Genomic DNA, 24474 nt, shown 5'->3' with positions numbered 1-24474 from the left:
CGCCCCCTTGATCGAACACCACCGATTAATCCCCAATACGCGGGGGTCGTCCTCGCCCACTCCCGAGGGACCCTTCTTCCTCCTCCGAGGGAGGTCCCCGGATTCGCCGAGGCTTGACCTACTGCCGTCCCGAAGTGTCGCGCTGACGCTTCTCGAGATGGCGTCGCCGGGAGTGCGCCCACTCAGCGGAGCCTTACAATGCCTCCAAAGAGCTTTTTGTTCTAGGATAAAGAGCCCGCTCCGCCGGCTCGCAACCCCTATCGCTTCCCTCGCAACCCCCGGCTAACCCTTTCGATACTTTGCCGTCCGACCTGCACCGAGACGCCACCACTTTTCCAAACTACCCGAACGAGGCCGAAGAGGACAGGCCCTCGATCCTCCGCGAGGCACAATGCCGTCCCTTGGCAAAGAGAAAAGGGACGCCCCTCCCGGTTTAATCAACCCCCGCGCCGCTCGTGGCTACCCGGATTGAAACGAGTCCTCCGTCTTATCGTCCCCGGAGTTTCCCGAATAACGAATTCGGCGCCGAGGAGGGCGTCCCTAATTGCGACGTGTCCATGCGTATCCGAGAAACCAGGTGACGAAGGGAGGACGACGTCAGTTTCACCCTTTCCGAAGCGTCTTCCAGCCCGGCGAAAATTGCGAGTCGGCCGTCCCGGACGTCGCGCGGTTTCGTCGATTTTAATTGCGAGGACGCGCGGGCGAAACGCTCGAGGTGTCCGTCGCGGGAAACCCGTTCCCCGAGAGATAATAATTACGGGGCACAATGAAGGCGCCGGTCTGAAGACATCGCCGAATAATTATATCCGTCGGGTCTCCCACCCCCGAAACGCCCACCCCGGGGGAACGAATTAAAAGAGTCCGGCCGCAAGCGTTTTCCGCAACCTCGCTCCCCGGGATCGAACCGGTCGCACGTGGAGCGAGCATCCCGATACCCGTCGCGCCATTTGGAGGGGAAACTTGGGCGGCAATTAAAAAGACAAGTAGCCGTCCACCCCTAGACGGGTGGAGAGGATCCCCGGACTCGAGACATCTCCGCGTTTCTGCATAATTAAGGAAAGTCTTAGCCGACGATCTCGGAGTTTCCGCATAAACGTCGCCGCGACAAAGGGCCGTCTTCCGGGATAGGAAAAAGGGATCCACTTCCGGCGAGGGCTTCGTTTGAAGTCGTCGCCGGAGGAATCCGGAGGCATCGCTCTTTGGGGGTGGTTTCCTAGGGTTTCCGCCCGAGAGTGTCGAGGCACCCCCTCGTCCTTGGCCGTCGAGGGGTGTTTCCGCGAGTGCGAACCAGAGGAGGGGTGCAGACGCGGCTGCAGACGGAGATGCGTCCGAGCTGGGGACACTCGTAAAAAATACAGGTGCCCGATATCTCCGGGCCGAATAATTAGGCAGAACGCGGGACCGGATATCGATTCCAATAATTACAAGTCCGTACTCAATTTTTATTCTTGAAGAGAGTTTTTCAAACGACGTTTATTCTCGAAGAAATCGCCAACGCCGATCGAAGTCGCCGTCGACGGAATTCCGATCTCGCGGCTGTCTAGCCCGACACCATAGGGCTTCCCTATGGGAAAGCGCGATCGCACCCTTGCCCTTGACTCGCCTTCGGGGGGTGCCTCGTAAACCCGTAAAAGGGGCGCAGACAGGGACGCAGACGGGGAAACCTGTCGCACCCGGAAACCGAGGGTGCTCCCTGAGACCGAGGGGAAATCCGTGTCCGAAACCGTCCTTTGCGCGAATTTCACTTTCTTTCCTCTTCCCGATTTGCTCGCCCTCCCTTTACCCCGCCATCCCCCGACGATAGAGCGAAAGGGTCAGCAGCTTTTCCGTTCCCCGTTCCGTCGGCGTCGACGGTGTTAAACCTCGGGAAGGGGCTTACTCCCTCAATGAATATGTATGCTCACGGGCCAACGCGTACTCCGGACTACCCCGGATACTCTCCACCGGGTATTCCGCGGTCGGCCTTCCGTGGACCCCGTCGAAACGACGATCCTCCCTTGGGAACCGTCTCCGACGGGGGCCGGTCGAAAGGGACCGCCGTCGACGGTACAACGAAACTCACCCTTAAGGTGCTCCGGCGTGTCCGCGGCTCCCGCTCTCATGATGTCGCTCAGGTAATGCTCCAAGGTGCGCATGCTGTCCAGGGGTGAGTTCCCGTTCGCCGTCATGCGATCCTGAAACCGAAGCCAACGTTCCTGAGACAAAGCCGGGAGGACGGGCCCAAAGCCGCGGCGATAACTTATCTACCCCGGGGGAGGGTGCCGGAAGGGATGCCGAGAGAGAGAGAAAGAGAGAGAGGGCCTTTCATTCCTCCCCCCATTATCCTTAATCGAAATGAGCTCTTCTGGTCAAGAAAAGAGTTTTAGAGACGGCCGAGCGCTCGGACGGAAAGACGAAAAGGGGGACCGGAAGGGGGCGGGAGAGGAAGCGAAGAAACGGCGAGAGCGACGGAGGGAGAGGATCCGCAAAGGCAGAGCCAAAGGCGGATCGAGAGATCGGAAGGAGAGGGCGCTGAAAGAGGAGGACGACGGGAAGGGGCCGGGCGGGTTGAAAGAGAGAAAGGACCGTAATAGACCACTTGCGAGAACGGGAGTGCAGTTAATGCAGGGACGCATTCAAAAGTCCACTCCCCGCGACGCCGGCCACTCCTTTCGAGTTCTTACGTCGCGCCAAACTTTGATGGAGCCTCCCGCGAGGGTGCGAGCACCGCCCGGAGTGGACGCGCCAGGAGGAAACCGCGAGACTCCGATCGATGCTTCCAAAGTTCCTCCCCGAAAAGCCGAGCCTTTGCACCTTGACTTCGAGGGCATCTCCTTGGCCGTCGTCTCCGAGCGCGAGGACGGCCCTTTGACCGATCGGAGCCCGATCGACGGAAACGGTCGCCTCGGGTTGGTAGCGACCCTGTCCGCCCTCCTTTGGCCGCGTTCGCGGCGGAGAGTCCCGGAAAAGCATGAGACGGAGATCGGGGGAGGTTTTCGGGGCCGTAGGGGTCTCTCGAAAAAATGGGCCGCTCACGATTTTTCGGTCCCCTGGCGACCCTCGGCGACCCCTGGCGTCGCCCCTCTCTCGGTGGCGTCGCTCCTCCCACCGAGGGCGCCTCCCGCGCTCCATCGAGCTTCGCCCTCCCTCCCCCGCGGGTCCGCGCGCATCCCCTTCGCCGCCGGGGTCGCTTCCTTGCTCCTTCTCCCTCTCTCGCCAAGATCCGGCCATCCTCCGACTCCGTCCGGTTCCTCGAGTCCGCAGCTGTTCCGCCCGTCCCGGTTCCTCCCCTCCTCTCGCTCCGACGCGCGTCGCTTCTCCTGGGGATAGACGCGGTCCTCCCTCCCTCTCTCGACTCCTCGCGCGCCCGTCGGAAAATCAATATAGGGAAACCAGGAAGCGGAGGCACGGGCAGGGCGTCGACGGCAACCCCGAGCAGGCTCCACCCCGACGCCACCCCCGCCGCCCCTGCCGCCCCCGGGCCACGGCCGCCCATTGGTCGCTTCCCCTCGAGCCGGCGCTCCTCGGAAGTCGCCTTCCGGAATCCGCGTCCGCCCCTCTCGCGCGGAAAGCCGGGAAATCGGCCGACCCGGAAGCGCCCGGGAACCGGGAAGAGCCCGCCCGGATCGACCGACGCCCGACTCGGTCGCGATTTCCTCCTCCGAGTCTCTCTCCCCTTCCTCTCGGCTCGTTCCCCGAGCCCGTTTCCTTATCTCCCCGGCATTTTCATATTTTTTCCGCGATCCGGCGAGACCTCCGCCTCGACGGTCCTCGAAGATCGAATCGACCGGGGGAGAAAGTGGCAAAGGGATACCGCGGAGCGTTTGACCCACTTCGGAGTTTGCGGCTCATAAAAAGTAACAACCCCTCCGGAGTCCCACCCTACCGCGGCGTCTCTCTCTCTCTATCTCCCTCTCCCCCTCGCTCCGGTGCCAGGCACCGTCTGCTGCCGGAAGCGAATCGAATTATTCCGAGCCGAACCGGCTGCGCGTAATCGCGATCCGCCCGAGTGAAACCGCGATCTCGTCTCGAGATGTCGTACTAAAGTTGCAAAATTCCAGAGTAGACGGGCATTTTTTAAAACGCTCTCAATCGAATTTTCCGTAACCGTGCCTTTGATACTACCGACGGATTTTCTTTTCCCACGGTGGCCAGAAGCTAAAACCAGCCATTTTGACCGAACTCGGTAGTTCGTTGTTAAGGCCGTCCCGTCGCGATAGACTCCACTCCCGGTCCCCTTATCCGGTTCTCCCCCTCTCGGATTCTCATTTCCCTGACTTTAGGCGAGCTTAGATCCAAGGGAAGGCCGCTTGCCCGTTCCCATTCGGCTCGTTCACGGAAGATCGCGTGCCACACGGGAGCGGCGGTGCCGGAGAGAGACGCACCTCGGGGTTCCCCCGAAGGGGGCGAAATGCAGCCCTTAGAGGTGCGGTTCGCCGTCTCGACCTTTTCCGACGTCCCTCGAAGGCGAAATTCGAGCGACCCTACCAAAAGTCGAGCGGACCGTCCATCGCGTCGTTTCCATTATCCAGGAGACCGACGCCGGGATATTTTCGGCCGATCCCGTAAGCGTCGTCGGGAGCGACTCGAGGTGAAAGAAAGGCGCGAGGGTGGCGAAATGCGGAGAAAGAGTCGCGAGGCGTCGCCCGTCGTTTCTATTTGCATTTTCGCATTTTCCTCGCCTGCTCTGGTCTAGACGCGACCGGTCTTACCCTTGTTCCCTGGCGCTTTTTGTACGACACGGTGAATCCCTTTTCTCGCGCTTGCGGCGCGAGGCTTCGCACAATTGCGCGCGAGCGCGACGCCCGGCGCCGCCACCCCCGCCGCCACCCCCGCCGGCCGCGAAAGCGGCGCTGCTCCGCTAGCGAGGCCTCGCCGTGTTTTTGTGCAGACGTCGGAACATCCGTCAGACACTGTGCGCCCCCGAACAATTATCTTGCGAGCGAGGAGATAACGAGAGGAGACGGCTCGCCCTCCGCGACAAGGGGGCGCAAGAGAGGGTCGGCGCAAAGGTGTAAAATGGAAGCGAAACAAATTAAGGCGCGATAAGGAGGAGAGAAATTTCACCGCCCCCCCGCTTGTCTTGCCTCGCTAGGGAGAATCGCGGTGCCGGATTCGAGTTCCCGTCGTCTCCCGGGCGAACAAAGCGACGCCCGCGGAATTCTTCCCGGGAACAGGACGGGAGAATTCGCGGGGGGTGGAAGCGCCCCCTCCTTCTCGACCCCCGAAGAAGAAGCGAACGGAGCCGGGGATAAGAGTCGCGAGGTCGCGGAAAAGAGTTCGAGGACGGGACGAGGAAGAACCGCAAGTGCGCGTGGTTCACCCCCGCCCCCATCGGGGCCATCAAGGGGGCTCGGGGGGAGGCAGCGCAGCTGGGTCACCAGGGGGAGGGCGGGGGAGATGCAAAGAGCCGAGCTCTCGTAAGGCCTGTATCGAAGAGCCGGTTTCATCGGGCCGGCACAACTAGGTCACCCCGTTGGCGCGAGCGCGAGAGGGGTTGGTCGCCCCCGACCCCCCCACCCGCGGGTCGCGGGGAGGCCGGAGGACGACACGTACGCTCGCCGGAATACGCAACGTCACGAATCGATAGCGCCCACCACCTCTTCCCTCCCCCCTCGCTTAATTTATTACCGACTTCCCGACCGCCGTCCTCGCCCCGGGACGACCGGGACCGACGACGGACGCCCTTAAATCCGCTTTTCCTGACGACGTCTCTCACCTCCTCGGACCACATGAACATTTTCCCCCGAATTTCCGCGTGCGAGATACCTCGTCCCAGTCCTTCCATTGTGGGAACGCGAAACGGGAGCGGCCCTTTAAATCCTCGTCCGTGTACCTTGTCAGCGTTTCTAAACGAGCGTATGTAAATAAGATCACGAGCACCCCCCGCGAATCCCCGCGTGTCCCATTAAGCGTCCTTAATCGCGCGATAAAATTCTTTGGTTTCTCCCCGTTTGTCGCTCTCTATCTATCTCTCTCTCTCTCTCGCCCTCGCGGATCGCGATGACGTAGCCGGGGGGAGTTCCGGAGGGTGACCCAGATTCCGGGGTGCCTCGCCGGGGGAGGGCGAGGTCTTCTCCTGCGGGATGCGAGCCCGCGCATCCAGGACGCGCCCTGCACCTTGCGCGGCCCCTGCGCATCGTCTGCGCAGCTTCCGCCCGACCTCCGCGCATCCCCCCTTCCCTGCAAGCCCGCGGAACCGCAGGAGGGAGCCGCGGAAAAATCTATAGCGACCAACCTGGTCCAGCGGATGCTGACCTAGGAAAGGGGCAACTGGGTCAGCCCTCTGCGCCGCGACCCCGAATTCGGGGCGGCCTCGTCTTAAATTAGGATAACCCGCAGCGACCTCGATCGCGCCGCTGGGGGAGTCGCCCCCGGGGGAGCGCGGAAGCGACCCGGAATACCTCTGCCCCGAGAGAGAGCCACCGGGATATCGCCTTTCCTCCCCGTTCTCTAAACCTTTTCTGACGTCTCTTTCCGAGCGCTTTCCGAAATCGCGCCCCCCGGCGAGGAAAAGCGATAAGGGTCGCGAATATCGAATCCACCCCGTCTTGGTCCGAAAACCCCTGCGCCGAGAAAACCTCGTTTCCGGCTAGTCGACATCTCGCGCAAAGAAGAGAGAGAGGGAGAAAAAAAATGAAAATCAGAGCGCAATTTCGCGGCTCCGTTGCCGAGCCCTCGGCTCTCGTCTCGCTCCTCGGGTTTTCATTTTCCTCGGCGCCCTTTTCGTCTAGGGAAACGAAGGAGGGGGTGGGCGGGGGGCAGGGAAGGAGAAACGGGAAAAAATGCGAAAATAATGGGGAGGGAAAAAATGAGAACCGAGTAAAAGGGGCAGCGATCCCAAAATCCGGGGAAGAAATTCGCCGTCTCGGGGGTTGCGGGCAAACGATTAATCGGCCGTCGCGGGGTGGTGTCGCCGCACCGAGGGGTGCTCGTTTCTCTCTCTGGTTTTTGCGCCGCCACTCCTCCGAATCGATCCGCCAGGTTTCCGCGTATAATCGAAAGCCCGGAGGAATCGAGCCGGAAGTGCCGGCGCAGACTTTTCCGCGTTTTCCGCGGGGCCGACGACCAGCGGTAAAGAGCTCGGCGCGCCTCTTGGGACGGAGAGAAGGAGAAATAAAACAAGAAAAATCCGTCATCGGGGCCCGAGAGCGCCACTCGAGCGGAAACCGCACCTCTCGCCCCTCGAGGAGGGAGACGTCGGAGGAGACGTCCGGTCGTCGAGGGGCTCGGAACACCTCCGTCGCCGACCGGAGGGAAAATGGACGGTCTTTAACGTCGGAGCAAGAAGTTTGCGGAGGTTAAGTGGCCGGCTAGTGCTCGGTATTATTGGCTCGTAAACCTTGCCCGCGTCGGTACACGGGAAAGCTTCTATGCAAAAATGGCCCTATCCGCGAGGACCGGAGATCATCCCCGGATTACGGGGGTAATCGCCCCCGGGCCGATTCGAGACGTTCCCTTCGCCAACGGGTCGCGGACTCGACCGGGACGACGGACTCGCGAGTTCCCTGGAAGCCTCCGGTGGGTCGAAAGAAATCGCTGGGAAAAGAGTCGCGGAAGTAGCGTTTATATGCGGGGATCCGGACGGAATCGGAATCGAGGGAGGAACGTGGATATCCGAGCTGGGGCCAGGAACCAACCGGGGGTGTATCGACCGGTGGCCTAGTGTGACCAGTCGATGGCTCGCGACACCGTTCTCCCTCCCCCTCCGGGGTGTGGACCCCCCCCCTGACGAGGGGAGGTGCGTCTTTCCAGAGATACGCGGATCAGCGACGAAGGGTCCACCAAAGTCAATTTCGACCCCTTTACCTTTTCCCGGAGGAAGGGGAGGACGGAACTCGATTCTCCAGTTAATCCGGATTTTTTCTCGCATACGAATGGACTCGCGTGAAATATTTCACGTTGTTGCGAAGTCGCGTCATTGGTCGATGTTTTTTTAAGTCGCGCACGAAATTGCCAATTTCGCCTACGAATGTTTATCGGATGAACTCGAGAATCGGTTTTCCTGAAATCGGGGCGAGATACTCCGAGGAGCGGCGGCTGTCTCTACCTACGGCCCCAGGAGTGGGAACCGCGACGGTGGCCTATAAAAATCGTTATCTGGATCGACTTGGTTTTTTAATGGCGGCGCACGGCGCGACCTCGGAGTCCTCTCGGTGCGCGACACGTGAGCGCGCATTAGCGCGCACTAGCGAGCCTCGTCCCGCTACTTATCGCGAGCGCGCCGATAAGAATGGAAACGATGAACTGAAAACGGGAAAAGGGGACCCACGGAGAGACCTCGCGCCTCGGGGTGCCCGTTATCGGTCGAGGAAAGGGTTAGAGGGGTGGCCGACGATAGACATTCGCGGGGGGCCAAACCGATCCTCGTGCACCGCAAGGTGAACGTACCCGGTGAATGATAAGGAATACCAATATACATATTGATCGAGATAAATACAATTTAAACGAATTTCCTTTTGTCAACTGATTTTTTTTTTTTTTTCATTTTCTTCGCGCAGTCGAAGCGAAAGGGTCTATCTCGAGGTAAGACTCCCCAGGTGATCCTGGTGGTTCAGGGAGATATCTCCGGAGGAGGAAGGCGATCGAAGTCTCTTTTCCTCCGTCGCGGCGAAAACGGGCCGGGACCAAAGGCCTGACGGAGTCCACCCTCGGATTTATCCGTGAAAAGGCCGCCGAGTCGGATAAAATTTGCGGGGTGCAGCGAGAGCAACCCCGCCGCCTTTCCGCCGCGTCCCGGCGGTCCGGATAAACCGCGTAAACGCGTATACGCCGGGATTTAAACCCCTCGCTTGGGGTCTGTGTTTATCGGCCACCGGGAATGGCGGGAAATTACACGTTAGGCGTTTATCGTCGTTATCGCGCATCCTGTCCTCCCGGAGCGAAGCCCGCGATCGCGGCCGATCGACGGAAAGAAACGACGTCCGAATGAACGATTACCGCGTCGCGGAAATTCCGATCTCTGCGGGTCGATCCGGGGAGCGATGTAAACGGACGCTATCGAGTCGGCCGATTGAACGGACCTAGCGATTACCATTTTTAGAGCAGTAGAATCGTAATAACTTATCAGCGAGCGATAAATAAATCGTAGCCGATGAATTCGTCGGACAAGAGCGCACGGCGCGGGCGATAAGGTCGAGGAAGCGTTTTCTACCGGGCACGGCGCGGAAGACGATACCGAATCGAACTCGGCGAGTGAACGGGTTCGATAAGAGGTATCGCACGTAGGCATTGCGGCTAATTACCGCCGCGAGAGCGGCGCGCAATCGATTTCGAAGCCACGGGGGCTGCGATTCGAACGCGCCCCCTCCTCTCGCGGATCGAACGCATCTTCGGTAGGAGGAAGGGAAGGAGAGAGAGAGACGGTCTCCCGGCGTTTCGTAACCGGGAATTCCGCATCCCTTCGGAGGGAAGGGAAAGGGATCGAACGTAGAAATTGGCGGAGAGTCTCGCAAAGCCCGGCCGAAAGTGCGAAGGGTAGCGGTAACGAGGCTCGCCATTCCGCTCGGATGGCATGCAAGTACTATTTTCGGCTCGCGGCTGAAATAGCTGAGCTTAAACTTCTGTTAGACGCCGCCGAGCTAGCGGGGTCGCGGGGGAATTGGGTCAGAATTGCTCGGGAATGCCCCGAGAAAGTTTTCCCGCCCTCGGGAAGGCGAGCGAGCCTCGAAATTCTCGTCTGCCGACATTCGAGCGGAGAAACTGGGACGGATGTCGCGCGGACCGCATTCTTCCCCGCGACGTTCCAAGTGCGGGCGACTCGCCACGACTTGGAAACTCGAGCCCGCGCCTCGTCGGTCCTCTCGGCGACCTTCGACCGGGCGGCCCTCCCGGTGCGACCACTGGCGAGCTCTCCGAGAGCCTCTCCCGAGGGGCCTCGGAGACGCCGCGCCCGGGCTAAAGATAGTCGGCCGAGGCCGTTGCATAACTTGGCATCTACCCGGACCTCGGCTCCCCACCCGCGGGCACTTACCGTCTGATAGGGCGGCAGCTGCAGGAGGTCGCGCTCCTCGGCGGCGGTGACCTCGAAGGTGGGCGCAGGCTGGGGCGGATAGAGGTTGCCCTTCCCCGGGTAGGAGGTGCTGCGCCGGAACTTGACGGGGCTGATGCTCGAGGGGTGTCCCTGGTTGGGCCCGGGGTGTCCGGGGAAGGTGGGGCTGGGCTTCCTGCCCTGGAGACCGACGGCCGCGGCGACGGCGGCCGCGTGCAGCGAGGTCGGCAGGGGCGGCAGATTGGGCACGGACCGACCGCGGCTCCAGGGCGAGAGCGCAGGACTGGCGGCGGCCTGAGGCCCTCCGCCCCACTGGCCCTGGGGGCCCTGGGGACCCTGGGGCCCGCCCGACCACGCGGCGTACCCCTTGCCCTGCAGGTACACGCCCGGGTGGGAGGACGCCGGCTGCTGCTGCTGCTGCTGTTGTTGCTGCTGCTGCTGCTGTTGCTGCTGCTGTTGCTGCTGTTGTTGCTGCTGCTGCTGTTGCTGCTGCTGCGGGGACTGCAGCCCGTGTCGGGCGCCGTTGCCGTGCTGGGCGAAGTTGTGGCTGGCCGTTATGGCGCGCCGGTTGGAGTTGGCGGCGAAGAGGCCCGGGCCGCCCGCCGGGAAGTTCTGGAAGCCGGCGAGCGAGCCGTTGACCGGGAGCGCGTGGAGGCCGACGTCGTCGGGCCAGAGGCTGGGCACCCTGACGGGCTCGCCGAAGGCCTGGAGGCCGGCGGGCGTCGCGGCGACGTCCTTGTCGGGGCCGTCCCTAGCCTGCGAGGCGGGCGCGCCGTCGGGCTCGGCGTCCTTGGGCTTGTCCTGGGGGCAGGGGGCCTCCAGGCCCGCCGGCGACAGGGGCGCCGGCTTCCCGGGGGGCTGCTTCTCGATCAGCAGCTCGTCCTGCATGGCGGGGCCGGACGCCGGCTTGGCCGGCGAGGAGGCGGGGGGGGCGCCGGAGAAGAGGCCGCCGGCCCCGAAGTCGCCCATGGGGGGTCGCGCGCGACCGGGCCCGGGCCGGACCCCTTTCCCTAGGGCCGCCCGGGCTGACGCATCCCCCGCGTCGCGACGGCTCGGCCTCTGCCCGCTTCTCGCTGCGTCCCTCTCTCGCTCGCTGAAGACTCGCGCGGACTCGCGCGCCGGGCCGTCTCTCCGCTCGTGCCGGCCGCCGACTTTTCGAACACTGCCGGGGCACTGCCAGCCAGGAGTCCACGTAGCCGATCCTCGGCCCCTGCGTCGCTGCGGAGACTCGGCGAACTCGGGCACGCACGCGCCCTGACGCCGACGCGCCGCGCCGCGCCGCCGTCGCGCCGCCCCCTCCTCGCGCCCTCCTCGCGCCCTCCTCGCGCCCTCCTCCGTCGAGGCGCGATCCTTCCGTGTACTTCTACCCGAGGTATTTCGAGGTCTCCTCAGGTTTTTCCTCCGCTCCGAGATTTTCTCGAGACCCGCGTCCGGGCCGTCCGGGCCGTCCGGGCCGTCCTAGCACCTCGTCCTCTTCTCGGAACCTTTGCGTCATCCTCGTCGGGCTGGTCGCGACGACGTTCGATCTCTTTCGCCCGAGAGAGGAGTCTCCTCTCCTCCACTCCCCTCGGAAGGGCGGCGGATTTTTCGACTCTCTTCCGACGCGTTTGCCCCGCTTCTCTCTGGCCCGCGGGCGCCCCGTCGCCTCCGGCCGACCCACCGACCGACATTGCGGTTGCGTAACCGCGACGAACCGCCCGAGCGATACGGGAGATAAGAGGCGAACCCGAGGACCGATTCCGAAACCTGCCTCTGCTCCCCCTCCTCCCCGCTCCGACGCGACGCCCTGGTTCCTCGACGGCGGCCCTTGCTCGATTTTGAACGCGGGGCGAATTTTGTCAAATTTTGCGAATCCAACTCCACCCAGATTCCGGACATTACACTTGGAAATCCGTTATCGACGTCCATGGTCTTTGACCTTCCCGGCACGACTGCGACTCGACCTCGACTCGCGCTCGAGACGCCTCTGCATGTTTTCAAACAACGAAGGAGATTCCCACGTTCCCTTAAGGTGTTGTTAACGTGCCGTCAAGGAACGCTGGTTGAATTACGCAACTTTACTCCAAACTGGACGTACCGGGTCGACTCAAACTTTACGGTATAAACACGGAGGTTATAAGGAAGGTCCCGAAACTCATGAAATTTCAATTTTTTACAAATTTGATAATGCAGGTTTTAAAAATTGTGTATAAAAAAATGAAATTTCATTCAGGACCTTCCTTATAGCCTCCGCGTTCAGGTTGTAGAGTTCGAAACGATTTGTCACCCCCAGTTCGAAAAAAAGTTTCGATTCGGATTCCCTGGTCCAGAAAAGACGATCGGTCGGTGGACTCGAATCGAGTCGACGATAAACGACCGTTTAAATAGAATTTCGTCTCCGAAAGCCGAGCCGAGATAATTCTAATAATACCGGCCGCCACCTACCTCACGGCGTGTAGCGTTCGAGCGGGATTCGAAAGACGCGCCGATGGCGGCGGTTGGTGCGGTTCCTCCGACGCGTCAAGAAGGAACATCGAGAAGTATCGAAGGCCACGGAGGTTACCGCGTTTAACGATAAAAACTATCGAGCCGACGTCCACTCCAGGGCGCCGAGAAGTTAAAGGGGCGACTCACCTGCGAGAATCGCTGCCTTCCACGAGCGGACTGGGTTCGCGTCGCCGCCCAGAGATGGCGGACGCGCGCGAGCGGTGCCTCCATCCGGCGGTGACCGCCCGAAACCTGTAGCCGCGTCGGTGGCGCGCGAAAACCGGACTGCCGCTCGTGCGGACGAGCGAGTTACTCTCCTACGGCCATAAGGATGAAAACGAAATAAATAGCCCCATTCTTCCTTGCATTTTATTTACCGCTCGCTTTAAAGTACTCGGCGCGCGCTCGCGGCCGACTCTTCGCGAGATGCCCGGGAGCGAGAGGGCCCGAGTCGCGTCGGACTGGTTTGCGGTCCCGCCCCGCGCGCGCTCCAGCGTCAGGGGCGCGCGAGGCGAGGAAAGGCGCATCCGCAGCGGGCAAAAAGGGAAATTCCGGAGCGGGAAAGCTCGCCGAGGGTGTCCCGAGAGTCAAGGCCCGGGCCGGGCCCGGGGCGCGAGCACCAGCCGGCAGGGGTCGGGCGGAACGGCGACGCACCCCGGGAGCAGCATGGCCTCGACGTCGGCCGGCCGGACGGCGAAGACGTCGAAGCGGTGGAAGAGCGCGGCCACCAGGACGAAGGCGAAGCCCTGGACGAGGCGCTGGCCGATGCAGGTGCGCTTGCCGGTGGAGAAGGGCATAAAGTGGCCGGGCCGGTGCAGCCGGAAGCGGGGCTCGGCGGATCCGTCGACGCGCCGCAGGAACCGCTCCGGCCGGAACGCCTTGGAGTCGGGCCCCCAGTACTCCTCGGCGAGGTTCAACGGATAGTTGTTGACGATGATCATGGCATCCTTGGGGACGTGGAAGCCGCCAATGTCCGAGTCCCTCGTGGCGACGTGGGGCACGATGGGGGAGCTGGAGACGCGAAGGGTCTCCCAGACGACGGCTTCGGTGTAGGGCATGTCGCGTCGGTCCTCCAGAGTAACGAGCGACCCGGCCGTCCGGCCGGACCGCGCCAGGACGACGTCGCACTCCTCCCGCACGCGGCGCTGAACCTCCGGGCGGAGCGCCGCGTTGGCCAGGATCAGCGTGACCAGGTTGCCGATGGCCGAGTGCCCTCCGAGGAAGTCCTCCAGCTCGAAGATGGCGTGCTCCCAGGAGAGCTCGGACTCGGGACTCTCGAGGTGCAGAAGGAGGGCGTCGGTGAAATCCCGCGGGACGCCGCCCGCCCGGTCCATCGTCCTCCGGTGCTCGTCGACGATCCTCCGAAGGATGAAGCTCCGGATCTCGGTGGCCCAGGCGTCGAGGCGCCGCAGGTGCCGCCAATAGAGGGGCGCCAGCCACGGGAGGAAGTCGACCGCGTAGCCCTGGTTGATATCCCAGAAGATCTCGTCGAAGCGGCGGACCACCCCGCAAAAGTCCCGATCGCGGTAGTCGAAGCGAGTCGAGCACATGTAGCCGGTGAACATGTTGGCCACCGCGGCGAGCAGCAGCGGCTTCAGGGGCCGCTCGCCCCGCAGGACGGGTCGGCTCTCGTCGCGGTCCAGGTCGGCCAGCAGCCTCTGCACCTCCTGGACGGCGACCCTCGACAGCTCGTCCTCCCGCGGGCTGCCGACGCGCGGCGAGCAGAAGCCGCGCGCGATCGACCTCCGCTTGCACTGCAGGTCGGACCAGTCGCAGAGGGCCAGGGCTGCAACGCGAGCGAATCGAGTCACCTCGTGAACGCGGTCCCCGTCCCCGCCCCAATCCCCGTCCCCGGCTTACAGTTATTCCGGTCGCCCCCGAAGAGACGGTGGAATCGCAGGAAGTCGGGCCGCCCCCCGAAGTGGCTGCCCTTGGTGACGAGGACCTCCCTGATGGAGTCGTAGCCGCTGACGACGACGCACGGGGCGGCGCCCAGGCGGATCTCGTAGACGTCCCCGTAGACGAGGGCCAGGCGGCTGAGGGCGGCGAAGGGGCCGCCGGGCCCGCGGAGGCGGTGCAGGCTGCCGATCAGGGGCAGCCCCGGGGGGCCCCTGGGCCGGAGACGCGGCCGCTGCCGCAGGGCCAGCCCCAGGAGCCCCAGCAGCCCCACCGCCAGCAGGGCCAGCGGCCAGCCGAGGGCGGCCATCGGTCGAGCCGAGTCGGAGCCACCGTCCCGCGCCGATCTGGAGCGTGTCCGAGCCGCGGACTCGGCCGGAGAGCTCTGAGCTCCCTCGGAGCGCCCCGGCCGGCCCAGGGAGAGGGAGACGCCGGGCCCGAAGGAGAGGGAGAAGGGACGCGCGCTCCGGCTCGAGGGGTCCGGTCGGGGTGACCCGGCGAATCCGCCCCGCGGCCCGGGGGTGCCGTCGGCGTCCCCGGACAACCGGTCCTCTCTCTCTCCTCCCGACGCCGCGAGGTGGGCCGTCGGGAGGAGCGGGCCCCGCGCACGTGCAGACGGATCGCCGGCGATAATTGCAACGACGGGATATTTCGCAGAAATTCCCCGTCAGCAGAATCGGAGAGCCGGCTCCGCGGGAGAGGCCCCGCTTCCCAGGGTCGAAACCGTAAACGAACGCCCGGGCCCTCGCCCCCCGACCGTCGTCGCCGAAAATCCGTCCAACGTTATCGCGGATTACGTCACGCGGCGCGCCTCCGAAACACCCGGGCCCTCCTCTCCTTGACCGGGATTCGGGCGAGTCCCTCCCGAGGTCGAGCGAGGAAGGACGGAAAACCGCCGGGACGGAAAACCTCGCTGGACCCGACCACGCGAAGGTCTCGGGTAAAAGGAAAAGCATCGCCGGCCGAGTGCGCGAGCGCGCTTGCGTGCGTGCAAGGTTCGCTCGCGCGTGATGCAAGCCGATGCACCTATAAGGAAGAGTCAGTCAAGTTCAGGGTCTTCCAGTTGCTCGACCGGGTGGCGAGCGAGCGAGTCGGGGTAGAATCGAGTCGAAAAGCCGATCAGCTGATCGGTCGGTACTTCGCCCCGATGAGAGTTTCGCTCGGAAATTTCCCCGCTCCCTGGAAAAATCGGGGGTCCTCTCGACGCCGAATCCCGATCCTCCCCGGATGGGAGTTCGACCCAAGAGATCGGGGCGAGATCGCTCCACGCCCCCGAGTCGACGAAACTCGATTCGGACGTCGGCCTAGACGGATAACCATGCCGTTCTCTACGTATATAAGCGGAAGACCGACCGCCGTGCGTTTCAGTTGGCCGAATCGTCCGACGCGGACCCCACCCCACGAAACGAGCGAGTCCTCGTCTCCGAAAAGTTCTATCCTTTCGTCGAAAGACCCCGACGATCGCCCCGACATGATCGGCTCCTGGATCGCCGGCTTCGTCGGCGCGATCACCTGCCTCCTCTACCTTGCCTACTTCTGGAAAGTCAACTGGGTTAAGGTAACTTCGCCTCCCCCTGGACGTCTCCGTCTTCCCCTTGTTTCCCTTGTTTCCCTTCCTCCTTTCGAGAAAGGAAAAGGACGGTTCCCATCGACGAGTACACCTTCGTCCCGATCGAGCCCCTCTCGACGCGGAGGAATTACCGCGCTCGGGCCCGGGCTCCCTGACCTCTCCAATAATCGTTATCGAGGGATTCCTCCGTCTTACGTAAAGTTCCGGATAACTGATCCTCGTCGAACCAATTGCCCGTTCAACGGAATCCTCCTTTCCGCGCCAACCCCTCGGTTGACCGTACGATTCGATATCTCGATATCCGGACCACGGTTTCGCCGACGGAATTCGAAAAGTCCGCGCGATTACGTTTGCGGAATCTTTCGTTACCGTAATATACCGGCTCGGTTCGTCCGTACCGAAGTTGCACCGAGATCGCACCGAGGTTGCACCGAAATCGCACCGGCAACAGCCATGAGGCGAATCGGCGGCAATAGCTCGGAAACGTAAAGCCCACCGCGAGTTCGCCTGCACTAAACTTGCACCGAGACGCGGCCGACCTCGTCGCGATTCCCATCCAAACGCGCGGGACGTTTCGATCGCTCTTAAGGACCATTTCCCCCCTAATCGATCTTCCATCGATTCGTCGCTTACGCGAAGTAACTAAGGAACCGACCACCGGCGTTACTCCCCTTATACTACATCGCGATCGCTTCTTGTCTTCCCTTTTCGACATATCATAGGACGCACCGAGAGCGAGGCGGCGTTCGAAGAAACGCGATCGACCTCGCCGATAGATTGAATTTCGCAATCCTGGCCGTAACTCCGCGGATTGCCCAATTGCTCGGACATTCGGCGAGATCGATCGCGGAGTCGAGATCGAGAACCGTCGACCCGTCGCGTGCGGTGATACCAAACGACATCTACGTACTCTTCTCTCCCCTCTTTCGTTAATCTCGGGGATCGGTTGTTATTAAACGAGTGCTCGTTCTCCCGCACCGGTTTGAGGAATCGAACCTGCAGGAATTGAAAGATGTCGACGAAGGGGAAAAAACGGGAGTAATAACGTGGAAACAGGTTTCGGAGGATCAATCGGGGTAGGGTGGTCGTACTTGCGCGCGTGTCCGCGCGCAGGAGCCTCCGGTACTCGCGCACCGAGATCGCACTTGGCGCGCGCGGTCACCGGGCCCCGGGGTCACCCGCCGCAATTGAAAGTAATACCCCGTAACATCTCCGGATCCTTTCCTACGCTTTCACCTACTCTTGGTCCGGCCGAAATCATCGGACTAGGAAATCGTTATCGCGTGCTCCAGGACTTGAGGAAACTCACGAGATCCCACCGGTCCTTGGCCGGCTCGTTGGCGGATACCGGCCAGAGGAAATTCGGGAAACTCCCGCCGGTTTATCCGAACGGGTGGTTCTGCCTCCTCGAGAGTTGGCAGCTGAAGCCGAGGGAGGTGAAACACGTCTCCGCGTTGGGGGAGAATTTTGCGGTATTCAGGTAAATCGGGGGCGAGGACCGCCAACGAATGAAAAGAGTCGCCCGGTTGACCCCGAGATTTGTGCGCGCAGGACCGAGAAAGGAATCGTCCGCGTAATCGACGCGTACTGTCCGCACTTGGGGGCAAACATGGCCGAAGGTGGAAGGGTTAAAGGAGACTGTTTGGAGTGCCCTTTCCACGGGTGGTCCTTCCGAGGAGAAGACGGCCGCTGCGACGCCGTGCCCTACTCGAAGAAAGGTGAAATCCCGACTCGCGGTCAATCCACGAAAACGTGGACCAAGCGTTTCTAATTCGATGAAATGTCTATTAATGTTAGTTCCCGAGTACGCGAAAGTGAGGACCTGGAAGAGCTGCGAGGTCAACAACGGGATCTTCGTGTGGTATCACGCGGAATCGGCCGATCCCGAGTGGAGCATCTCGCAAAATGAGAACCTGTCCAATGGTACCTGGAGGTACCAAGGTCGGAACCAATACCTGGTCAACAGTCACATTCAGGTACCGGTACCTGCCCTTTCGGGAACCCCCTCCCTCGAAAGGAGAAAGCATTCGTTTCTTTTCGGTGCAGGAAATCCCGGAGAACGGAGCGGACTGGGCCCACCTGACCGCGGTCCACGGGCCGGCGATGTTCATCGGCGACCTCTTCCCCGGATTGATTCGGCATTCCTGGACCAACGTGGTCTGGACCCCGAGGTACAAGCCCTCGTCGAGCCCGAATCCCGAGGACTCGACGGAGGGCAACGAGATCAACGGCCGGGTCCCGACCTCCGGGGAAGACGCCGCGGACTCGACGGGCGATTCGGAGGAGAACAGGAGCCAGAGGCACATAGCCACGATGAATCTTCGGCACTGTCTGGTGCTCTTCGACCGCTTCGAGTTCCTTTGCTTCGACGTCAAGGTCGACCAGATCGGGCCAGCCTACGTCGAGCTCCTGATCACGTCCACCCTGGGCCCCGTCTTCATCGTGCAGACGGTCCTCCCGGTGTCGCCGCTCGTCCAGCGCGTCACCCACGTCGTTTACTCGAGTCCCCTGCTGACCCCCTACGCGAGTTTGATCTTAATCGGGGAGTGCGTCATGTTCGAGCGGGACGTGGCGGTCTGGAACTACAAGAGATACGAACGGCGGCCCGTTCTGGTCAAGGAAGACCGCGGCATCATGCCCTACCGGCGCTGGTATTCCCAATTCTACTCGGCCAACAGTCCCACGTACTCGTCGGCCAAGACGCTGGACTGGTGACCGGGTAGGCTCCCTCTTCGAATCAAGGATCCATCGAGAACGAGGTCTCGACTGATCGAAATCGGCCCTTCGGGTTGCGTCTCCTTTTTATTCGCGCGCTTTGCCCGTCCCTCCTTATCTGGTACACGCGCGGTTAAATGGCACGCGGACGGTCGATTCCTTAAATCGGCAAACGATTACGCGCGTTATCACAGGGTACGCTCTACCATACGCTTCGTTGGCAAGCCCCGTCCTCGTTTAAGAGGCACCGTCATCTCTGAGCTAAACTCGATCCCCCTACCAACCTGCAGACATTCGTGGAACGCGATCAAGGGACCTGGGGCGGCAAAGAACGTACGTGCTTCGTGTCGCGCATTCCCGTTCTTCGCTTTCGATTGTCCCTCGCGTTTATTCAACACCTTCGGTGGCCTTCCTCGCCGAATGCAAACTGATACCGCTTCGACGTTCGACAAATGACTGCTTTAATATTTACAATCTCGGTAGTGTTAATCTCCCGCGATGTCCAGTGCCCGATAACGGCAAGGACCTCGTGCTTCGACGCTTGTTCCCGACTTTAACGGAGTACCTTCTCAATCGTTACATACAAAGTGTAAATCTAAGTGGATCTTTAACTCGGTCCTGGAAGAATGCTTTGCTTGAAGGCACCGAATCTCGGGGAATTCGCGGAAGCCCTCGCTTCCATCGTCTTCCGTCTTCCCGATTCGAAGGAGACTCCGAAGCGGACTCGCCTTCATTGGACGACGTAATTCTTGTAGCTGCGGACGGAACGCAATCTCTTGCGCAGGGACCCCACGAAATCCGTAGGTTGTATCACGATGGAGACATCTCGGCCAACGGCTCCCAACCGTTCACGAGCACCACCCTCGAAGATGTTGAGAGGTCGCCCGTTGACCTCCGTCAGGGTCCAGGTTACCGTTGAGCCCGAAGGGGCGGCAGGATCCGAAGAAGGTGCCAAAGGAGGAAACCCGAGCCCCTGAGCGATCCCCGTGACCGAGGTCACCTCGTTCCCGTTGACCTCCAGCCCAAAGTCCTCACCTTCTGCTCTTCTCGTCAGGGTCATGGCTCGGCCGTACGGCAATCTTCGCACGATCACCTCCACCTGGAAGAATCGTCGAAACGTCTTTTTCCTCTTACTCGGCATGGTCGCGCTCTCTGTACCGTCGATACCGCTCGAGTATTTAAAGCATGACAAGTGTATCAATAAAGACTATTTTGAATCTCTAAGAAACCTCGGACGTGCCCCGACTATCCGCGTCAAAATGGGCAATTAAATCGGTTAAATAAAAAAATTAGTTTTTTTAAATTATTCTGGTCTTACCCGAGGTGTCGTGCAGCCTTTCAGAATGTCGCGGATGACCGTAGCCCCCGGGGGAGATATCCCAGCCACGCTCAGGACCATGTCGCCGACGTGCAGAGCATTGTACAGTAACGGATGCTCGCGTTGTTTCCATCCGGCGACCCTAAATTTGTTTATTAAGTTTCCTCTAATCGTATCGATCACGGCCATTCAATTATCGTGTCTTGGCAAAATTCAGAGAAATTTGACGGAAGCAAAAAAGATCGCGTACCATACTGCACCGAAGGTGTCCACGAAGGCGATACTGTCCTTGCAATCTCTACGACCCAACTGCAATCTAACTCCAGCTGGATGACTCATCTCTTTTATGAGTTGGTACACCTGTTGTTCCCTTAATGTCAACTGTCGACGTACGTTGGATAACCCAGGTCGACCACTGGCGGATCGGGAATGACTCCTGGATTCTGAGCTTCCCGTGCTTCGATATTCCATGAGGGCTGCGTACCTATCCTCCGAAGCGTCGGTTTCCCTTGACTCCCGTCTAACCGTGTCTCCCAGAGGGGAATAGGAAGAAGCCATGAACACGCTCTCGTAACTGGAATTGCCAGGGTCATCGTTTACGGAAGTTGGCAAAGTCCTCGGACTGGGGATCGGCCTCGGACTAGGCAAGGGTGGCGTCGTTCTCTGAACTTGGGCTTGAACCGGTCTACCTCGACGATCCTCCGCAGGGATGTCATCGAAAGTAAAAATCATCGGTGTAGTATCCAGTCTAGCGTCTCTCCCACTATTCGAGGTACCGGGGAGACTAGTCGACGAACCTTGGGACAACGATCTCTGGATACTAACTGAACTGAAATGTATACATGTAAAAATAAGGCCTCTTTACATCGTAATTATTAAAGGGGAAATTATAGTCTTATAAAATTTAATACAACATACCCGATAGGTGTTGGTGGCGGTGGCAGTGGGCTCGTCGGATCCCTTGTGGCAACCCTCTCGGGCCCCTTAGAGTAGATATTCTCCTTTGGCTGCAGAATTTTCATATCGGTTAATTTACGAGTGACTGCCTGTACCCAATCACACATTGCTTGATAAGTCGGAGCTGCCAGCCTTAAAACTTGATCGTCATTGAAATTCACACAAAACTCAAAATCATTCCTCTGGGTGGCACACAACGTCGGAGAAACGTGCAGGACGTTACGCAAAGAATGTGCCCATAAAGGCGAGTGAACGGTTGCTTGCTTTTGGTCCCCAAAACCTTCCAAACGTGGTTCCGTGTCATCGTGTATGCAGAATGTTACCCAGAATCGATTGACTTCTTTTTCCGATTTATCTGTACGGCGGAGCCAGCCATTCTTATGTATCTCGCGAAACAAAACGGGTCCCTCACTGGCAGATGTTCTGGTGTCCATTGTACCCTCGTTTCTACGACCGTATTCCGTTGGACGGGTGAGCTCGGTTAACAACCGAACTGCCTGCAACATGTCGCAACTGACGCATGGACGGACGTCTCGAGCGATGCCTCATATCGTGTCTCTCTGATTCTTGGGTAACTTGAAGACCGAAGCAGGATCTCCAATGAACCTCTCATAGAGTACAGGAAATTTTCTGCTTAGGAAACGTAAACACACTAAGTAAACGATACCCTTGCACCCTATCTACCTATACTAAATTTTTTCTGCTCGAACCACTGCCTTATATTCTACATTACACGTGTTGCCGCTCGACACAGTTGAATCTCCTCGGCAAGCAACAATTCAGAACTAGTTTTTATATTCAATTTTAATTTCGATCCTTTCCATATAAATACACAAAGCGTTCTTATTTTATTTGTTAAACGACCATGCCATAAACCCATCTTATATGCCATAACCTGTAGGTTACTTGTGTTTACCTGCTATAAGTCATTGTTTTGTCTTAGACTACGTCCTATGACTTTCATCCAATAGTATTTTATATCAGGCTACAGCAAACGGAGTGCAACAAAGCTCTTCAACGATCTCGACCTATCAGCTGAAATGTCCAAGAACATGTGTCGTCACGACAAGCGCATACGCACTCATTCGCATACGTACCTTCCTGATATAATGCAGGTGTGGCAGATATCGTATCGATGACGCATACCTCTTCGAAACGTCAGCTATTCGAGCCCAGCAATGCTAATGCTCCCCTCTATGGGCTGCCGTTCTTTGCCAAAACACAACCGCGAAAGTTCTATCGATAGCTGCCACCGAGTACACGTGAATCGGACGCTCGATCGTTCGCAAGGTCAATCCATCTACACGGAGAAAGTAAAAGTGTAACGGCCCCGGCGGCGAGCTGCCTAGCAACGCAAAACGGACGGTAGCAACGGCGGCCATCTTGTCCCAGAATCACTCCGCGAAATTTAAACTAACAATCCTAAATCTAAATGATACATAAAGAGAAAGGAGTATAGTAACTTAAAGCTACTGTTGACTCAGAAAGAATGGTTCACAAATTTGTATTCCGTACAATTAAATGGCGATAATTTTGAAATTTCATTCTAAACGAGAAAAATGGGGGATACGAGACATAGGATCCAAAGGTTTGGAAACAATTTTTTATTGTTCCATTTAGAAAGTAGTCTACTTAAATTAGCGTTACTTTGCCATCGTTGACAGTTATGTTGGTCAATTTACCAAGTTTTTTTGCAAACTTGCTCTCGGCTTTTTCAGGTGCCACAGCATTGGAACAGTGGTTCAAATATCGTGTCACGACCTTTTTCTTTAGTTTTCTTAATGATATTTCTCCCTTTGAACGAACTGTCTCCAGAATGGAATTCTTCCAGTCGAATTCTGTGTTAATACCGTTTTGTTCAGTCTGTTGCAAGTCAATTATAGAAGAATCAACAACCGATTCAAGAATGTCCTGGTTTACTTTCTTGATTACAGGTTGCTCCTCTTGTGTCGTTACATCTACGGGTGCTCGTCTCTTTTTTGACTTGTTCTTGGTACATCCATCTGCTTTTGGCTGCTCGTCAGTTTCGGATTGTTCCATACTTTCCTGTCTCTTCTTTTTCTTCTTTTGCTTGTCTGCTGGTTCTTTATTTTCCTTGCATAAATTTTCATTATTTTCATTCTCGGCAATGTTGCTTCCTGGCAGATCCTTAACCAAGGCATCATTTGAGCTATTTGTATCTACTTCTTTGTCTAGTAATGAAAAAAAAATTATCAGTCATACGAATTTATCATTCCATACAAAATACCAGATACGACTACTCACCCTCGTTCGTCTTTTGCGTGTTCTCATAACTCTCAGTAGTTGCTTTAAATGATAACTCCATTTTATTCCAAACACTGTCTACTACATACATAGGTACTTTATTACCAAAAATACTATTAATAAAATTTAAAAATTTTGTCTTCCTCCTAGGTATGTTTTCATGCTTAGACAAAGTATTTAACATAGATCGTTCTGCGGTAGTCAAATCAGTAGAATTGGCAAGCACATTCTTCACAACATTAATCCATTCTTGTTGTTTTCGTTCACCTTTATTCGCATTAGGTTTTGGAACATAACCTTTACCACCATACCTCTCATTCTCGGATATGCATTTAGTGTGTGCCACAAATTCTTCATCCCTTACAAATAAATAAACCCATAAAACCAATACACATTATATTAATCGTTATAAGCTTATAGCTCAATTTAATAACTTACCGAAAATCCTTCAAACAGTCCACGCATGTAACAAACTTGGGGTTGAAGCATTTAAATAGATAATGCTTCTCGACCTTAGGCTTGTTCAATGACTCTCCGCAATGATTGCACGTGAAAACAACCATGGTGAATATTGCAGTTGTTGTCAATTATCTCCCTTCTTATGTCTAAATATAGATGAAATTAACCAAGTTTTTGAATGCCTGAAAGTATCCCTTATCAAATTCGAATACCAGTAGTTAAGTATACATGACCAATGAACGGTTCTCCTCTAATTTAAGGTTATAATGCACTAACTTCTAAGGCAATTTTAAGAACAGCGTGCCATATTAAATTAAAATGAATTTCTTTAGTACACATTAACAAATTTAACCACTCTTTGTATACTGGCGCTAGGACATTAGGTAGTAATATTAATTTAAACTCCTGTCCAACTTAATGAAACATAACCCTACCAAACCGTACCCACGCGTTCTATTCAGCTCAACACAGATCGACCACTATAAAACCGATATTTCATTAGCGCTACAGCAACAAAGCGACAAAACGTTAACAAGAGGTTATGATTGGCTGTAGAGAAATAGCGGCATGAGGAAACTTATTGTAGCTGAGTATTTAATGTTTACACCCTAGTGAAAGTTACAAAATCACGGAAGCTACTCCTTTGTAGCATTTTCACTACATACGAACGTAAGATGGCCGCGGTCCCCTTCTGATCACGTCTCGAGCTTCGATCTCCTCGTCGAAATTATTAATTTATGCTCCGTACGTTTTTTCATGAATCCATGCCGAGATATGGATTTTGTCTGCTACTCTCTACCTCCGTTGAGAGCGGATTCATACGTTCGAAATGAAACCGGAACAGAATGAATCTGCAAC

The 24474-nt window shown here is 58.0% G+C and overlaps 5 protein-coding genes across 14 annotated transcripts in view; 1 reads left to right on the top strand and 4 right to left on the bottom strand.

Moving 5' to 3' along the window:
- Positions 1–11153, bottom strand: part of LOC105700323 (cytoplasmic polyadenylation element-binding protein 2) — a 61183-nt gene extending 50030 nt beyond the window's left edge. The window contains exons 1-2 of the mRNA XM_012426066.2: positions 9953–11153; positions 2063–2174 (exon numbers count right to left, since the gene is read on the bottom strand). Of these exons, the coding sequence (XP_012281489.1) occupies positions 2063–2174; positions 9953–10939 (1099 nt within the window). The 5' untranslated portion in view covers positions 10940–11153. The remainder of the gene's footprint in view (positions 1–2062; positions 2175–9952) is intronic.
- A 1667-nt stretch (positions 11154–12820) lies between these two features.
- LOC105700234 (cytochrome P450 307a1) lies at positions 12821–14642 on the bottom strand. The gene is made up of 2 exons (XM_012425908.2): positions 14297–14642; positions 12821–14222 (listed from the first exon to the last, which is right to left on the bottom strand). Exons 1-2 carry the CDS (start codon positions 14640–14642, stop codon positions 13024–13026), a joined length of 1545 nt encoding a protein of 514 aa, XP_012281331.1. The 3' UTR covers positions 12821–13023.
- A 312-nt stretch (positions 14643–14954) lies between these two features.
- Positions 14955–18932, top strand: LOC105700385 (cholesterol 7-desaturase). Its single transcript, XM_012426185.1, has 5 exons — positions 14955–15890; positions 17195–17382; positions 17454–17620; positions 17700–17878; positions 17949–18932. The coding sequence occupies exons 1-5, from the start codon at positions 15480–15482 to the stop codon at positions 18615–18617; spliced, it is 1614 nt and encodes a 537-aa protein (XP_012281608.1). The 5' UTR covers positions 14955–15479; the 3' UTR covers positions 18618–18932.
- Positions 18933–19061: 129 nt separating this feature from the next.
- On the bottom strand, positions 19062–22255 carry LOC105700384. Of its 3 annotated transcripts, none has more exons than XM_012426183.1 (6): positions 21990–22255; positions 21809–21927; positions 20854–21525; positions 20186–20764; positions 19936–20077; positions 19062–19716 (listed from the first exon to the last, which is right to left on the bottom strand). In XM_012426183.1, exons 3-6 carry the CDS (start codon positions 21396–21398, stop codon positions 19348–19350), a joined length of 1635 nt encoding a protein of 544 aa, XP_012281606.1. In that variant the 5' UTR covers positions 21399–21525; positions 21809–21927; positions 21990–22255; the 3' UTR covers positions 19062–19347. The 3 variants fall into 3 exon arrangements, with proteins under 3 accessions (XP_012281606.1, XP_023290268.1, XP_012281607.1); XM_023434500.1 differs by having other exon boundaries at positions 20854–21522; XM_012426184.1 differs by lacking the exon at positions 21809–21927 and having other exon boundaries at positions 20854–21522.
- A 125-nt stretch (positions 22256–22380) lies between these two features.
- LOC105700372 (uncharacterized protein C16C10.8) lies at positions 22381–24446 on the bottom strand. 8 transcript variants are annotated; one of them, XM_012426158.2, is made up of 4 exons: positions 24282–24446; positions 23596–23762; positions 23158–23516; positions 22381–23084 (listed from the first exon to the last, which is right to left on the bottom strand). In XM_012426158.2, exons 2-4 carry the CDS (start codon positions 23718–23720, stop codon positions 22525–22527), a joined length of 1044 nt encoding a protein of 347 aa, XP_012281581.1. In that variant the 5' UTR covers positions 23721–23762; positions 24282–24446; the 3' UTR covers positions 22381–22524. The 8 variants fall into 8 exon arrangements, with proteins under 8 accessions (XP_012281581.1, XP_012281579.1, XP_012281576.1 ...); XM_012426156.2 differs by having other exon boundaries at positions 23596–23798; positions 24282–24443; XM_012426153.2 differs by lacking the exon at positions 24282–24446 and adding an exon at positions 24051–24256 and having other exon boundaries at positions 23596–23798.
- Positions 24447–24474: the final 28 nt, after the last annotated feature.

Source organism: Orussus abietinus, unplaced genomic scaffold, assembly GCF_000612105.2.
Source record: "Orussus abietinus isolate OABI.00-Male unplaced genomic scaffold, Oabi_2.0 scaffold18, whole genome shotgun sequence".
Taxonomy (NCBI): domain Eukaryota; kingdom Metazoa; phylum Arthropoda; class Insecta; order Hymenoptera; family Orussidae; genus Orussus; species Orussus abietinus.
This window is presented reverse-complemented; position numbering and strand designations above follow the sequence as displayed.